We start from the raw sequence: 15,190 nt of genomic DNA, 5'->3' as shown, positions 1-15,190 counted from the left end.
ACTTAACATGTTACAGAACTCAGCATCTGCACCATGAACACCTGATGTGGCTATGAGCTTTCACAGAAGCACATTCCCACCAAGACACACAAAATATAACATTAAAGAGCTACTGAAATCCCTTGGGCATCATTGTATAGATGTGACATGATTTGTACGTGCTGTTATTCTAGAATTCCAAAATGCATTGTCTTTCTCTCCCCAGTGCCCCCCAAACTTTCCTCCCTTTAAAAAATGCAGAATGCAGCGTTAGACTCTGAAGCAGAGATTTAGGCTGCTTTCCTGAACATAGTAACGATCCTGGAACATTTAGCACTTGCCAGGAAACACAAAGGATGTACACACTACAAAACCTGTGTGGAAGCAAATGGGTATGATTAAGCACATTTGCCCAGGGCAACAGTTTCCATGCTTTTGCTTCAAGGTCCTCAATTTGTAGGAAGGCCAGTAAGACAATTTCAACTTTTAGATCCCCTCTCCCAATGTCCAAGCTTGAGCAAACGTCAAACTAACCACAAGAACACTGATTAAAACCAAAGTTGCTCAAGCAGGAGTACTGTAGTCAAGCCCAGGGATGCACACAACTGAATAACTGGCAGAAGCAGAACTGTCATAACCCAGCCTGCCTCACCCTGCTGTGACAAGCAGCAGTTCAGAATGCATATTTCAGGCACAAGAATAGAAGCAAGTGTCCTAATTACCTCTTCTCTAAATCTTTCCTCTTGCTGCATGGAGGTCAGAAAGAACAGAGTATCAATTAGAAATGATACACAGATTAGAAAGTATCAAATGCACGTGGTGCAACAGAGATACTACTGTATCTGCAAGGTCTGTGCAAATTCGTGAAGAGATACATTATCATACTCCACTTCTAATGGACAGGTAGACCTTACTTGTAATTACACAAGCTAAAAAAAATTTTGAATAATATTATTTACTTTGTCAGTCTTCAAAGATAAACACAGAACAGAAAACTTTATCATCAAGGTGCTCTCCACACCTAAGTCTACTTTTCCAGACAAGCTGGTCTCCACACAGCTTAGAATAAATAAGCTGCATGCCAGCAGATCAGAACACACGTAGTGACAAACCGAGTGGTCACCCAATATCAAACCTAGTATCTAGTCCATTCATAATTTTCTCTCTCCTTATATCTTAAGCATATATTAGATACAAGAGTCTTTTTTGTTTGTGGTGGGTTTTTTTGGGTGTTTTTGTTGGTTTTGTTTGGGTTTTTTTAAGAATAGGATTGATTGAAACAGAGTTCCAAGCGTATTTATTTCAAAAATGCCTCAAAGAAAACTAAATTACACGTTCCTCACACTTACTGGAAGAACTCTGCTACGCTACCAAATGCTTAATAGCTAATAGTTTATCATTGGCCTACCCTACTGGTCTTCAAGTTGTCACAATGAATAATCCTTCCTGTAGTTTCAGCAAAACCCAGCCCAAACAGCTCCCTGTTAAATTTTTAAGAATGAATGTAATAAAGGACCTCTCTACACTGCACAAAAAGCTTGCAAAAGGCATTTGTAACCTTTCAAGACAATGTTTTTATTCAAATACCTGCCTGGCCTGTTTGTCAGTTCCTCTGTTTTAATAAGTTGATTTCAATTTTCATTTATAGATGAAAGCAGAGACTTTTAACCAGCTCTAGAATGTAGTACAAGAACAAATAATAAAAACAGATCTAGCAGATAAGCACTGCTATACCAAGGAATTGACAAAACCCTAGAACAAAGTAATTCTAAACTCCTCCTTGCCTCACTTTCTTCAAAAATGCCAATAAAAACACTATGTTGCATGCTCAAATGACCAGACAAACTAGTTCACAGTAGAGTTCTCGGAGAATCAAAGTAGCTAAATAGAACAGTTTTACCACCTGTAAAATAGTACTTGACCCTTGACCCTTTTTCTCTCTAAGGAAGGAAGCTCTCTTCTAAAGCTGAAAACCTCTCTCCCTTGAATTCAGAGTCCAGCTTTATCAGCTTCACTGCTACTTCAACCACTAGCATTTTTTCTGTGTAATGCTTGTTTTAAGCGGGCAGATCACCAGACCATTCAGACCACACGAACATGGAATTAAACAGGCAGTCATCTTTTCTACAGACATTCAGACTATTTTGTATACAGTTACAATTCAAAGCACACTAATTACAAGAAAAAAAGAAGTATTTCTGAGTACACATCCTCCGGGCTTAATGGGTGTCCATCAGTTCCACTGATGGCCAGTCCCACTTTATGAAGTCAGCAGGCTAAATATGATAAATACACTTTCACTGTTCAGGTACAATCAGACAAATAACCCATAGTAAGTTCACCGATAACGTGACAAACTCACCTCATCGTCACTGTCTGATGTCTCAGAGTCTGAAGATGCTGTAGGTTTGCTCACAGGTGGCTCCTTTTCTTCAGAGTCACTGCGTTTCCGTTTGGCCAATGACAAGAGCTCCTGGTATGAAAATACGCACATTTAATTTTAAAATGTCATAACTATTTTTACCAATCCAGGTCAGTGCACATGCACTTTCTCTGTGATATTTGAGCACATCCCAGTAACATGATTATCCCCACTGACTAAGGAACAAAGTCTACTTATGTTTCATAAATACATATACACACACACACACAATTTTAATACAACTGGATGCTACAGAAGGATTTTGAGGATAACAAGCTAGAAGAAGTAAATACCACTACCATTACTTTCTTGGTATAAATGACATAAGACAAATTACTTTCAGAGTCATGCCCAGGTCTGTTTTATTTGGATTAGGTAATAATTCAAAAACATCCTAACTACATTGTGTAGCATTAACGCAAAAAGCCAAATGCCACTAGAGAGCAGCTCCTTCTTCCAAACAAAAGAGATGTTTGCAGTTATACACTTTAAAACGGAAATACTTTAAGCATCACCACAATGTCATGGCTGATAATATTTAGTCAGCCTGTTCAATTCCTTTTCACTGTCCCTACATACCACAGAACACACTTCAAGATTTGGACAGACACAAAGCAGGCATCAAGCTCAAAGTTTGTGAAACTAAGTAGAGCTGTCCTCCTCCAAAGGAAGCACTTGCAAAGGCAACACACACCAGCACAAAGAACTAAAGGGCTCTCAAATAATCTCATGAATTGAGACTGAGAACTCTCTCAAGTTCATAGCTTGTTCAGATGACAGAAGCAGTAGTATAAAGCAAACATTTCTGAAGCTGCATTACTGTCTTCGTAGTCCATGACACATAATTTATTCTTAAAAACATTGCTGATGTTCATCAGGGGCTGATGAACCTTAGCTGTGAGTAGAAATACACCAACTTCTGCAGTCTTGGGAAGTCAATACTAGATTCATTTGCTTTAGTTTTACAACTGGGAGATTATCTCCACAGCAAACGGATTAAAATTTAGTACCTCAAATGAGAACATAAACTACAGAAACTGATGGCCTAGGCCACTTACCAACAAAGAAACCTTCCGTTAGTAATGGCATTTTACAAACCTTCCTCTGAAGAAGGCATGCAACAGAGCACATTTGTACAATTAACAGTTCTCTTCAGGAAGCTCCTGACGTTTTCTACAATTTTTTCTAGAATTGCTCTCTCACAACTGTCTCTAAGTAGTCCTTCAACCCAGATTACCTCCCTGGATGATATCTTGGCATATTTACCACTACTTTTATTCCAAGCAGTTTTCCTTCTTTCTTTCTATTCTCATTCTGTTTTCCAAGATACTATATTAGAAAGGCTCCTACTCCTTTGATTCAACAAGCCTCAATTGCCAAGGGAAGCTGTCAAACAACCTACAGGGGCCCCACTCAGTATATTCTCACCCTTAAATCACACCACAAAAACATTGCTTTCCTGCTATCTAATCTTCATCCTTGCACATACGTATCCCTGTTGTTACAGTTGCTACAAACAGCTCAGTGGAGGAGGAAGCACCTACTACTCAGGTACAGATGCAGATGCATGCTTCCAGGGAACGATGGAACAGATGCAGAACCATGCAGTTATTCCTACCACCATCACTCTGCCTGATCTATGCTAGAGCTAGTCCAACTCCTTCAATTTTCAAGCTTCGAAGAAACTACCAAACTAATATACTAGTGGTGAGATGTTGGCAGCTCTAAAGACTCTAGAGGCATGCAAGATCAACAACATCAGGGCATGCTCTGCTCCAGTATATTTGTCTAATGGAGCCTCCCATTTGATTTTTCTGAAGCTCCAAGCTGCAAAAATATTTTTGAGTGTTTGGGAAGGCTTTTTTTTTGCAACATAGCAACAGCTTCTATATTAAAAACCCTGAAGGTCCAGCACATAAATTACATCAGACATGTAGGCTTCAGCATATTTAACCAGCCAAACTTCTCCCCGGAACAAGCGTTGCCATACAAACTGTAACACACTTCACCTATAGTGTCTTTATGTACCATTTGAATCACATCATCACCACCTGCTATACCAAAAGATGAGTCTTTGAAAGCAACCCCCTCCGAAGAAGAAGACGCCCCCTTCGCAGCCCTGACACGGTTAAACCGATGCCAGACATTGCAATTCCAATCCCAAGAGATGCCCTGATGATAGATAAATAAATACTTCCCCTTGTTAGATCTACAGGCTCCTAACTCCATGTAGTTTCCCCATCAACAGAGCTCCCCCAGCTCAGTCGCTAAGATTGAGGAGGGAGCATTAAACACGCATTAACAACCTCCCCTAGCGCCCGCCTGCCCTGAGGGGCTCACCGGGCCGGCGGGAGGCAGGGACCTGACACGCTGCTCTCCCTAACAGCTCTCCCGGCGTGCGAAAGCAGCACAGAAAAGTTGCCCAGCCCTTTGGGCCTCTTCCCCCACTCCCCGAGGGCTGACGACCGCCGGCACCCAGGCCCCGCTCCTCCCTCCTCAGGGCCAAGCCGCCCCGGAGCATCGCCCCTCCGTCCCGCCGAGCGCCGCCCTCCTGCCGGCACTGGGCCCGCTGCAAAGAGCCCCCGAAACCCGCCAACGCGGGCCGCCTGCCAGGGGCGGGCCAGGGACCCGCCGGAGGGGAGCGGGCTCTCTCCACAGAGGCCGCGGAGGCCCCCATCGGGCTGAGAAGAGAGACGGCGGCGCGCAAGCCCCAGGCGGGAGTGAGGGAACGAGGGAGGGATGGCGGCGCCGAGCCCTGCGCGGGCCGGAGATCCCAGGCCCCGCGTCCGGGCCGGGCCTCCTTCGCGCACCTGATCTAGGTTCTCCTCGCTACCGCTATCCTCAGTATCGGAGTCGATAAGGACGCGGCCTTTCCGCTTCTTCACCATGGCGGAGCCGGCTTTCCCCCCCTCCCCGCCCCGGCGCCGACGGCGGCGGCGCGGCGCTCACAGCGGCCCGGCCTGCCCCGCGCCGCCCGCCCGACCGGGACACAAAGGGCACCGCGCATGCGCACCGCGCCGGGGCGGGAAGGAGGGCGGGGCCGCCGCCCGTGAGGGGAGAGGGGCGAGGAGGAGGCGGCAGCGTCCCCTCCTCGCCCCTCTCCCCTCACGGGCGGCGGCCCCGCGGTGAGGGCGGTTTATCGGCCCCATCAGCGTTTATTGGAACCATCCTGCCGACACGTTCCTCACAAACAGGCATCTCCCCCCTCAGCCTCTCTTTAAACGCAAAGATATTTGCGAATAAACGGCTCAGCACCGCGCAGCGGCCTCTCCGCGCCCGCAGAGTGGAGGGAAGATTTCGCCTCCGCCGCTGGTGAGGGCGGGAGCTCGGTGGCTACCGCCGCCGGCGGAACCTGAGCGGCGCGGTGCGCGTTTCCCCGCCGGGCCCGGAAGCGGCGGGACCTGCCGGTAACGGCGGGAAGGTGAGGCGGCGCCTCAGCGCCGGGGAGTCTGTCGGTCACGGAGCGGGGGGGTGTCGAGGCGGCCCTTTTGCGGAGGGGCCGCTACTGCCTGTCGCCGCGTCCCGGCCTCGCCTCTGCCTTCTGGGCCCGGGGAAGGCGGGCGGGATCCGGGCCCGGTGCCCAGGCCGCGGCGCGGTTCACTGCGGGGGTGGCGGTGAGGTGCAAGAGAGACCGTCACTGGAAACCGAGGCTTTGTAACTGCTGGGCGGTGAATCGGTGCTGGCGTTAGATCGGCTTACTGGTAAAACATTGCGTAGGGACAAAAATCGGGCAAAAGTAAGATTTATTAAAACGTGCCATTTTCTCCTTCTTGGTACTCGAGGGAAACAAGGACGAGCCTGTGCTGAGCAGGGTTCAGCTTGACGGCGGGCTGCAGCTTCTCTGTACCTTTCCTTTCTGCTGGTCATGCTTGGTTTGGGGCAGGTTTGCAGGCGGGGCCCGGAAATGACCCGGGTCACTGCGCAAGCTCGTCGCTTTCATGGTGTGTGCTTCACCTTCGTCCCAAGGGACATGGAAGCCCTGCACATGGGTTTTCTTTTTTTAGGAACTTGCCTCTTATCTTGCTGAGTGTGTGATAGAAAAAATGTGACTTCTTTCCGTCTGGTTTTATTCCACGGTGAATAGCTTAATCGGAGTAGGAGAATAAGAGTAGTGAATTTTACTGTGAGTAAAGGAAGGTATGTGGCATATAGAGAACATATGTGGGGTGACTGGCTCCATTCTTAAAAGTTCAGAGAAGATGAACTGATTTGACATCGGTTTAGGATTTATTCTGTGGCAAAAAAAGAGGAAAAAAACCCAAAAAACAAAACCAGGCAACTAGTCTGTCTAATTTTGAGTCAGAGATAATAGCCTCTGTACAGAGCATTGAACATTAGAGCTCTCCCTTGTGAATTAAAGAATGGCAATGTGGCATAGCTCTTCCTACCAGTAGTGATGCAGAGAGAAGCAAAGAGAAGATTTTCAGATTTTTTTTCCAAATCTTTATTAAAAAAAACTATTGAATTGCAGTCTTTTGTGTTAAATGCTTTGATCTTCGCAAACCTCTGTAATCCTAAACCAGATACATTGAGGGGGCAAGGGGCTGGATAACTTATGAAAGAAGCATGTAGTATGGCTAGCGCAGGACTTCATACCTGAAAAGTCCTGTCATCTGTGACTGTAAGATAAGACTGTCGTTCTGGTCCATATGGTAGCAGGGTCTGCCTGTTGTGAATTTGTGATTTTCTTGCAGGGGATAATACTTTGTAGTTATATAGATGCCGTCTTTTAGAAACATTCTTCCTGCGGTTGTTTTTGCTGGTATGGCTCATAATACCTAAACTTACTTACAGTGAAAGGGATGAACAGGAATTGCTTTTTTCTATTTTCACTTTTATTTGAGGTATTTTACTTAGTTTTTCTTATTCGCATGAGTATTTCACATCACAGGGGTGAGGGGGACGAGACACATAGGGTGGAAATCATTAAGTAAACTAGAACTCTAAGGAAGTGTGATACTTGATGTTATTTTTTATTCCTTTTTTGAATGGCTTAGATTTCTAGTTAGTATCTGTTTTAAAAATTAAACAGTTTTACAAGCATCCTATATGTAATTTTTTTAATCTTCTCTCTTTTTCATTAAAGGTGGAGATAAACTACGGTAACTAAAGTAAGATAGCTCTGGATACTAATTTTGTTGTTAAATTAATTTCAAACCCGTTAATTGCTTTACTGGAAGTGAATTCTTCAAGTTTACCAATATGGCTCTGACTGTTACGTTCCTGAACAGTGCTTACTTACATGGTAGATGCTGCAGGCACAAAGTTTTGCACCCCTTACTTGGACCTCTCCTCAGCGATTCCATGTCAAAATTGTATAGCAGCTACAGGAGGCCAGGGTCACAGCCTGAGAAAAAAACATCTTGGCAAAATATTGATTTCAGTTTTAAGAAGGGCATTGATGTTTTAAAGACTCAGCTAAGCATGCTGAAGAAGGAGACCAAAGATTACTTAATAGGACCTGGAGGCCATCCATTCAGCCAGTACCTGTTGGAACAGACAAGGGTATTGTGGGAGTTTCGGAGCCAAGAAGATTTAAATAAATGGGTTATTTCCTCCGATGTAGAGATTGGAGGGAAAAGTGAAGTTTACCTCAAATTGGGTAGGAATAACCAGGCTGCTCTGCTGTATGGAACCCTCAATACGGAAGTACCTCGTGATGGGGAGACAAAATATAGCGGATATTGTAGTATGAGAGCTAAACCACCAGTGGTAAGTACAGCTTCATGTTTGCAGAGCTTCTGTTATTTAATCGGAGAGCATTTTTATGTAATCCCAGTGACAAGAGTCAACAGTCCACTGACTGTTGTTTACTGCGATTGAAGCTGATCGCTTGATCGCTTCCAGGAGTATTAGATATTCCTTCAGGCATGTAATTGCTGCTCTATCCTCTGACCTGGAAGGAAATTAAACTTTTTCTTAGATTTTGTTTTCCTTTCTTAGAAAAGGAATAATATATGTTCGATCATTTACTTATGTACAATAGGGCATCCACTCATTAAGACAGCACTATTTGCAGCCTCCCTGCAAATGAAGGATCTGTAATGAACCTTTATATCCAAAATTGGTATGATTAAAATAGATATATCCCTAAATTTGACGTTAATTGAATGTGTCATAAGGACAAATTTTCTGGGCTTTAACTTGGCCTATTCATCAAACTTGGTTTAGGTGAATGAGCTCATCTTTTTTTCTCACAGGAACAGAAAATAATGCTTTGAAATGTACTGTTTAAAGGTCTGACTCCTACTGTACATCAGAAAAAGCGAGACACAAATCTTTGATAGCTCAGAATTGAGCAAAACAGAACCAGAAATGGATGTGCTTGTTATTGATACTGCTTGTTTCATTCCTTATTTTTAAACACCTTTAAAAGCAAAGGAACATTTTGACTCAGTGTATAAAATGCTTAACTTTTTAGTCCGTTCTATTGTTTGTGACTTGGCACAAGTACACGGGTAAAATCTTTTCTGGGCCAGAAACTTGGAGAGCAGAAAATATGCGTGAGCAAAATCAATGGGCAAATGAGAGGCAGATGAACACTGATTAAAATGGTGACACTGGGTCAGGGAAATGGAACAGCAGGTTGAATCTCACCTGAGTTAAATTCCCAGGACTGCTACTGGCTTGTGCAAATGTGACTCAAACTTTCAACTCCTAATTCTGAAGTAGTGGAGTGTATCAGTCCATCTTTATAATGCAGTTTGAAATCAGAGGGTGAAAATATAAATGCAAAGGCTCTTCTTTATTTAAGTAATAAGGCTCAAAACTGGCAAAACCATAAAATCAAGTAGCCACAGCCCTGGTATTAATGTGTTGATGATCTACTCATCCTATTACCTATAAGATGAGTTGGTAGAAGGACAGTTGATAGGTAACTGTAGTAGTGCTGTAAAATAAAGGGGAAACCTCTGAATTTTTGGTGCTACTTTTGACTTGATTTAAGCAATTCTGGCCAAGAATAGCTCTGACCCCCACCCCTCATCACTCCAAGTGACCTCAGTGTAATTCTGTGAAGACTCTTGGATCTGCCTATTTGCAAATCACAACACTGGGACTTTTAAGATCTTTGGAAAAAAAATGCGGTTGAGAATTGGACATGCTTGCAATCCATATTGTTATGCACAGTTAATGACAAAAAGTATTGAAAACATTAAATGCTTCCAGTGCTTATGTCAGTCTTCAACAGAAAGGGAAGTTATCACAGGGGATAAATTATCCCACTTCAGTTTCTTGTAATCGCCTCTGAATAATCTAGTACTGACCACAGAATATTAAACTTAATGAACTACATTAAACTTAAGGAACTACATAACTACTGATCTATCACCGTAGCGTTGGTGTACTTGCCTGGTAGGGGATTTGGTCCTAGGAAGGATTTCTGATTTCTGATAGTTACAAGATTGTGGTTTATAATTAAAACATGAGTCCTCAGAGTGGTGATACTGCAATTTGTGGGCTCTAATACAGTGCTGAAGGAAATTCAGTGAGATCAGCAGCTAGTATGATGAAAGAGTAACCCAGTTTTCACTATGTCGCAGTAGATATTGTTTGACATAATAATGAGGGCAGTGATGAAAGCAATAGTGCTCTGTTCTTCATAATGGAAGTTTCCCTTTATTAAGGAGGAATAATTCTATTTATTAATAATTTGTAGGGATCTTTTGCTAGGAAGAAGTATTATGACTGGTCAAACTTCAACAGTCTGTATTTACGTGTCCGTGGCGATGGCAGACCTTGGATGGTAAACATTTATACAGACCCTTACTTCTCTCATCAAAAGGATGACCTCTACAACTACTTCATGTTCACCCGAGGAGGCCCATACTGGGAGGAAATAAAGGTGAACTAACGCGTCTTTCAAACTAACGAGACTGTCTTGGGGTCCTGGCCGTAGCTCTGTGGAAGGGGAATTCAACAGTCACAGTTTGTTGCTATTGCTGTCCATTCCACTATGTTTCTGTTATGTATCCTTATACAACGGGCACGTGCGTTTGGCTTGGGAGCTCCCAAAATTGTAAATCACTGGATTGTGGGAGGGCACACTGTGTCAATTGTATTAAAGATTTGATCCACCATACGTTCACCTAAACGTCTGCTGTTAGCTATTACTGGAGTAAGAGAATAGATACAGCAATTGAAGCTTAGCAGGTGTTGCCAGAATATTCTCTGTGATAACCATTTTGTCTGTAATACAAATGGACGTAGGTTGGTGTAGGATTTGTACCCTGCGACAGGATTTGCTTAACCCGCTGACTCGCTGGAGTCAGTCAGAGACTCAAAGGCGTGGTTTGTCATTTACGGCTTTTGAATCTGTGACACAAAATAATATTTGTAAGAAGTGGGAGTTTCGGCTCTTTTCTGGTGAAACTTGGGGAACTTTTGTAATTTGCTGATGACAACGTTAAGGAGGTTTGCACATCCTTATGAACTGGCGTTCAGTGCTTCATAATACTGTTGTCCCACCATATGAGAACAGCCCACTGTTTCGCAGATGAGGAGTCAGGAGGATGAAAATCAGTGTGTCATTGCTGGCTTGCATGTTTTCCTCCCACCCACGCCAGCCAGCATGCCTGTTTCCTATCTTTTATCACAGACCCTCCTCTTTCTTGCTCCCACTGCATTCAAAGTAATTTTTACGTTATTCTGAACTGCTTTGCTAGAGTACTGATGTCTCAGTATGAAGTTTGCACTATGAAATACACAGCTTGGGTACAGATGAGCTGTCGATATACATGCATGCTGGATTTTTCAATAATTTCTATTTTATGCTGGCATGTTAAGAGATGAAGGAGATATTCTAGATGTAAACAGTCACCTTCTGCGCTGCAGCCTCTCGTTGTGTCCTAACAGGGTAACAATCCTGCACAACGGCTACAAACAGCCACCACAGAACAGCGTGGGGCTGGAGCTGGCTGCGAGTGGTTAATGAAAGGGTTAATGTGGCCCATTTCTCTGTGCCGGTTCTATGTACCCAACTAGCGCTGGTACCAGATGTAGCAGAGTATTGTTTCATTTACTAAGGCAGGCTTTTTATTTCTTAAGTTTTCACTCTACGTACTGGTGACACTAAAGCCTGGTTTGGTTTGGTTTTGTTTCTGTCAGATTCCGTTCTCCAAATTCTTTCTCTCCAGTCGGGGAAGAGTTCAGGATGACCAGCATCCTATCTGGTTAGACAAGGCAAGTTTTCTATAGGCTTTATCTGTCTGAAATGTCCTTTAAGATTATATTGTCATGATATAGATAGTTTACAAATCCTTTAATGTTTGTGAATTTGAAATTGAAGGGCCTCTTCTGGTTATAAGGTACTTACTCTTGTGTGCTTGCCTTTGCATTTAAATTATCCTACTTTGTGACAGCAGTGTCAGTTTACTTCAGAGTAGCTCCAAAAATATTTTTAAGAGATCTAGATAACCAAGAAACAACTCAACTTACTTGGCTTTTCAAAAAAAAAAAAAAAAGTTTTTTTTTTCTTTTGAGGAATGATCAAAGTGACTAAAATCTAAAGTGCCAGTTGGCACAGTACTGTCAAAAATAATGAAAGTAAGTATCGGAAACTTCCTTCCTGACAGAAGACTGTAAGGGATATCATATTGTGAGATTTTATTTGAGGATACGCTGTATCAGTGATCTTGATGGTGAGCAGTAAACTGATGCATTTATAGGCTCTTTTTTAGGTTTTTTCAGGCTTTCTAGTTGTTGTGGTTTAACCCTGCAGGCAGCTAAACACCACACAGCCGTTCGCTCACTTCCCCCCCTGCAGTGGGATGGGGGAGAGAATCGGGGAAAAAAAAAAAAAAAAATTCATGGGTTGAGATAAAGACAGTTTAATAGGACAGAAAAGGAAGGGAAAATAATAATAATAGTAATAATAATAATAATAATGATAAAAGAATATACAAAACAAGTGATGCACAATGCAATTGCTCACCACCCGCCGACCGATGCCCAGCCAGTCCCCGAGCAGCGGCCCCCCCGGCCAGCTTTCCCCAGTTTATGTACTGAGCATGACGTCACATGGTATGGAATGTCCCTTTGGCCAGTTTGGCTGTGCCCCCTCCCAGCTCCTTGTGCACCTCCAGCCTTCTCAGTCGGCAGAGCATGGGAAGCTGAAAAGTCCTTGGCTAGTGTAAGCACTACCTAGCAACAACTAAAACATCGGTGTGTTATCAACTTTGTTCTCATCCTAAATCCAACACACACACTGTACCAGCTACTAGGAAGGAAATTAACTCTATTCCAGCCAAAACCAGGACACTAGTCTAAGTATTAAGTAAATGTGTTGAGTATTTTTTATTTTGTTTCTTCAGATAGGTAGACTAATTCACTGATTCACGGGAGGAGACATGTTGGAAAAAATTGTTTCTGTATCATCTTTTTTTTTTTTTTTCCTTTTAAATTTCAGTGACCCTCCTGTATGTGATTGAGGGCAGCTTAATACCCAGTGACTACCAAAAGGAAAACAAACAATGTTAGAAATATATATGGGGAGAAAATAAAAGGCCCATTGCTTGAATCAGTGTTAGTCACCTGGAATGTTGCATTCAGTTCCTAATTGCCTTAATGAAAAAAAAAAATATTAGGAAACATTTGAGGGCAATTCAGTGATTGGCAGCACGAAAACAATCTGGTTTAAAACAGAAGAAGTTGAGGCTGTAGAAAGCAAGTATGAATGATATGAAGAAGGTGGATCAACTGCAAGGAAAAATATGCTTCATGGAAGAAAGTTGTTATAAAAGGCCTGTGTTTAAATACAGACACTGAAGAATTTATCAGGATTTGGAATATACAGTCATTCAAAATGGTAAATGAAAACATAAAGTTATATATGGGGTGTTTAAAAATATTTACCAGGAGTTAAAGGGACAAAAGGATACTTGATCTAAGCGTCCTCCACTTAATTTTCATTCCTTGTTATCTTATGCTTAGTATTTCACAGTAAAACGATGCGCTTGCATATAATATGAAGTGTAATTTTACAAACTTATTTTTAAGAAACCTAAAAATAGGGGAGGCAGTGTGAAGGTAATTAAAGAAATCTTGATAAAATGTCTTGGTCCCTCATGGTACTACTCTACATTTTCCCAGGAACCAGGAAAGGAATAAAAAGGCAGGAAATAGCCAATGTATCTAGGGCTTGCAAAGGAATAAATTCTTCAGAGCGCGGAGTTTAGGCGACTCGCGTAGTCATCTATAACAATATGAACCGGAAAGATGGAGCTTTAAAAACTCTCCAGGCTCCACAAGCCAAGGGGCTGATTGTAGACCTTGCTTCTGGGGAAGGGACAGCATTTAAAACATCAGAACCATCTGAGAGGAACGTCAATGTATTTAATTTCTTTAGCTTTGTTCTATCATTTATTTAGCATACACTTGCGATATATATTTAGCCTCAGCCCGCAATTACTCAACTTCATCTGACACATCCTAGGCATTATTTTCCTGCGTGTACAGCAGTCCTTAAAATCATGGGCACAGCTCAGACCTGCGCCTGTAGCAGGGCTTGGGGGCAGCTAGAGCTGAACAGGTGGCCGGCCACTGGTGGCCCAGCTCGTTTGAGAACTGCAGGCACCGGAGTCTCTGAAAGGTGGTTGGTGGCGCGTAGGAGCTGAGAGAGCTTTCAGGCAAGCCACAGGCCAATAGGAAACATGCCTGAGCCACACAGATCTTTATGGAATTTGTTAGTTAGAATAAAAATTTTTTTTAAAAAAAATGGAATAGTGGAGAACATTAAGGGAAAGGGATGAGGAACGTGCTTACATTTAAGACCATTATTCTAATTGGGAAACACTGGCTAAGAACCTTGCCTTAATATAAAACTCAGTAACAAAGTTTCAAGCATCTTTAAAATGTCTGTTTTGGTGCACTTTCACACTATACCAGGTGCGTGACTTGATCTAGAATGGAAGTTCCCTTCCCTCCTTAATCACATTCTGTTTGTTTCCTGCTCACATAAGAACTGTAACAGACTTTATGAAAATGTGCTTGTACGCCCAATCATGATGAAACTGGCCATACACAAACCTTGAAGGACAAAAATTGCAGTGTTGCTTTAGGCTTGGGCCACTTCTAATAAAGGGCTCAACGCAGTGGTAGGGAGGCAAACGTGAAGTCGTTTCCCACTGGGGCCTGTATTGAAAATGTGGTAATGAAGTGTTCAAGCCTGAAGAAATAATGATGCCCTTTGAATAAATACCACCGTTTGCAGCAGATGGCCATGAATTGTTTGTGAAATATGGAAGCGGTAGATACAATTGTGTTTGATTGTAACATTATACATACTGTTCTAATGTATGTATCTTTTAATTAGATTAGTACCCTTGGATTCACGATCGGAGATAAAGTAGATGGTCCGTTCCAGCTGGAGATTGATTTTATTGGCCTGCTAAACGATAGAGCTCATACAGAAGAATTTGCCTATGAAACATATGAAAAGAATCCTCGAGTCTAAGTTGGGCTGGTGTCTTTGGGACATTCTTCAGATGCTTGGTTCATTTTTATAAAACACTTCTTAACGTGTGGCTTAAAACAACTTGAAGAGTCTATGTAAACATTAAAGAGATAAGTGCATGAAGTGTTGACTGTAGTAATCTGACTCGAGTGACACCGTTGGCATCTTCAAGCTGCCAAATACAGAATCCTGGAGAGACTGTACATACATGGAGTGGAACATAGCCTCAGGAGAGTTGTGATGCGTTCTTACAAAGTAGTAACTGTTGACTGGGTAAGTTTTGGCTTCTGTCCTGAGCTTTACAGAAATAAAAGTATTTCATGAGCTTGGTGTAGGTT

At 42.7% G+C, this 15,190-nt stretch overlaps 2 protein-coding genes across 5 annotated transcripts in view; one reads left to right on the top strand and one right to left on the bottom strand.

Annotated features, from left to right (window-relative positions):
* The window catches only part of RTF1 (RTF1 homolog, Paf1/RNA polymerase II complex component), a 33,464-nt gene extending 28,056 nt beyond the window's left edge, over nt 1–5,408 (bottom strand). The window contains 3 exon segments of the mRNA XM_076344625.1: nt 2,342–2,452; nt 5,212–5,328; nt 5,331–5,408. Coding sequence (XP_076200740.1) covers nt 2,342–2,452; nt 5,212–5,328; nt 5,331–5,408 — 306 coding nt within the window.
* A 94-nt stretch (nt 5,409–5,502) lies between these two features.
* Nucleotides 5,503–15,176, top strand: NDUFAF1 (NADH:ubiquinone oxidoreductase complex assembly factor 1). Of its 4 annotated transcripts, none has more exons than XM_076344621.1 (5): nt 5,504–5,713; nt 7,488–8,113; nt 10,059–10,244; nt 11,507–11,581; nt 14,712–15,176. In XM_076344621.1, exons 2-5 carry the CDS (start codon nt 7,604–7,606, stop codon nt 14,850–14,852), a joined length of 912 nt encoding a protein of 303 aa, XP_076200736.1. In that variant the 5' UTR covers nt 5,504–5,713; nt 7,488–7,603; the 3' UTR covers nt 14,853–15,176. The 4 variants fall into 4 exon arrangements, with proteins under 4 accessions (XP_076200738.1, XP_076200736.1, XP_076200735.1 ...); XM_076344620.1 differs by having other exon boundaries at nt 5,504–5,822; XM_076344622.1 differs by lacking the exon at nt 5,504–5,713 and adding an exon at nt 5,887–6,102.
* Nucleotides 15,177–15,190: the final 14 nt, after the last annotated feature.

The sequence above is a fragment of the Aptenodytes patagonicus genome, chromosome 7 (assembly GCF_965638725.1).
Source record: "Aptenodytes patagonicus chromosome 7, bAptPat1.pri.cur, whole genome shotgun sequence".
Taxonomy (NCBI): Eukaryota; Metazoa; Chordata; class Aves; order Sphenisciformes; family Spheniscidae; genus Aptenodytes; species Aptenodytes patagonicus.
Note: the sequence above shows the minus strand (reverse complement) of the source record. Positions and strands in the feature narration are given on the sequence as shown.

Excerpts from the sequence above, each read along its gene's own strand:
- NDUFAF1 (XM_076344621.1), top strand. The coding sequence starts at position 7,604 with ATGGCTCTGACTGTTACGTTCCTGAACAGTGCTTACTTACATGGTAGA. Across the intron at positions 8,114-10,058 it reads TGAGAGCTAAACCACCAGTG|GGATCTTTTGCTAGGAAGAA; the intron begins GTAAGTACAGCT and ends AATAATTTGTAG. Across the intron at positions 11,582-14,711 it reads ATCCTATCTGGTTAGACAAG|ATTAGTACCCTTGGATTCAC; the intron begins GCAAGTTTTCTA and ends TCTTTTAATTAG.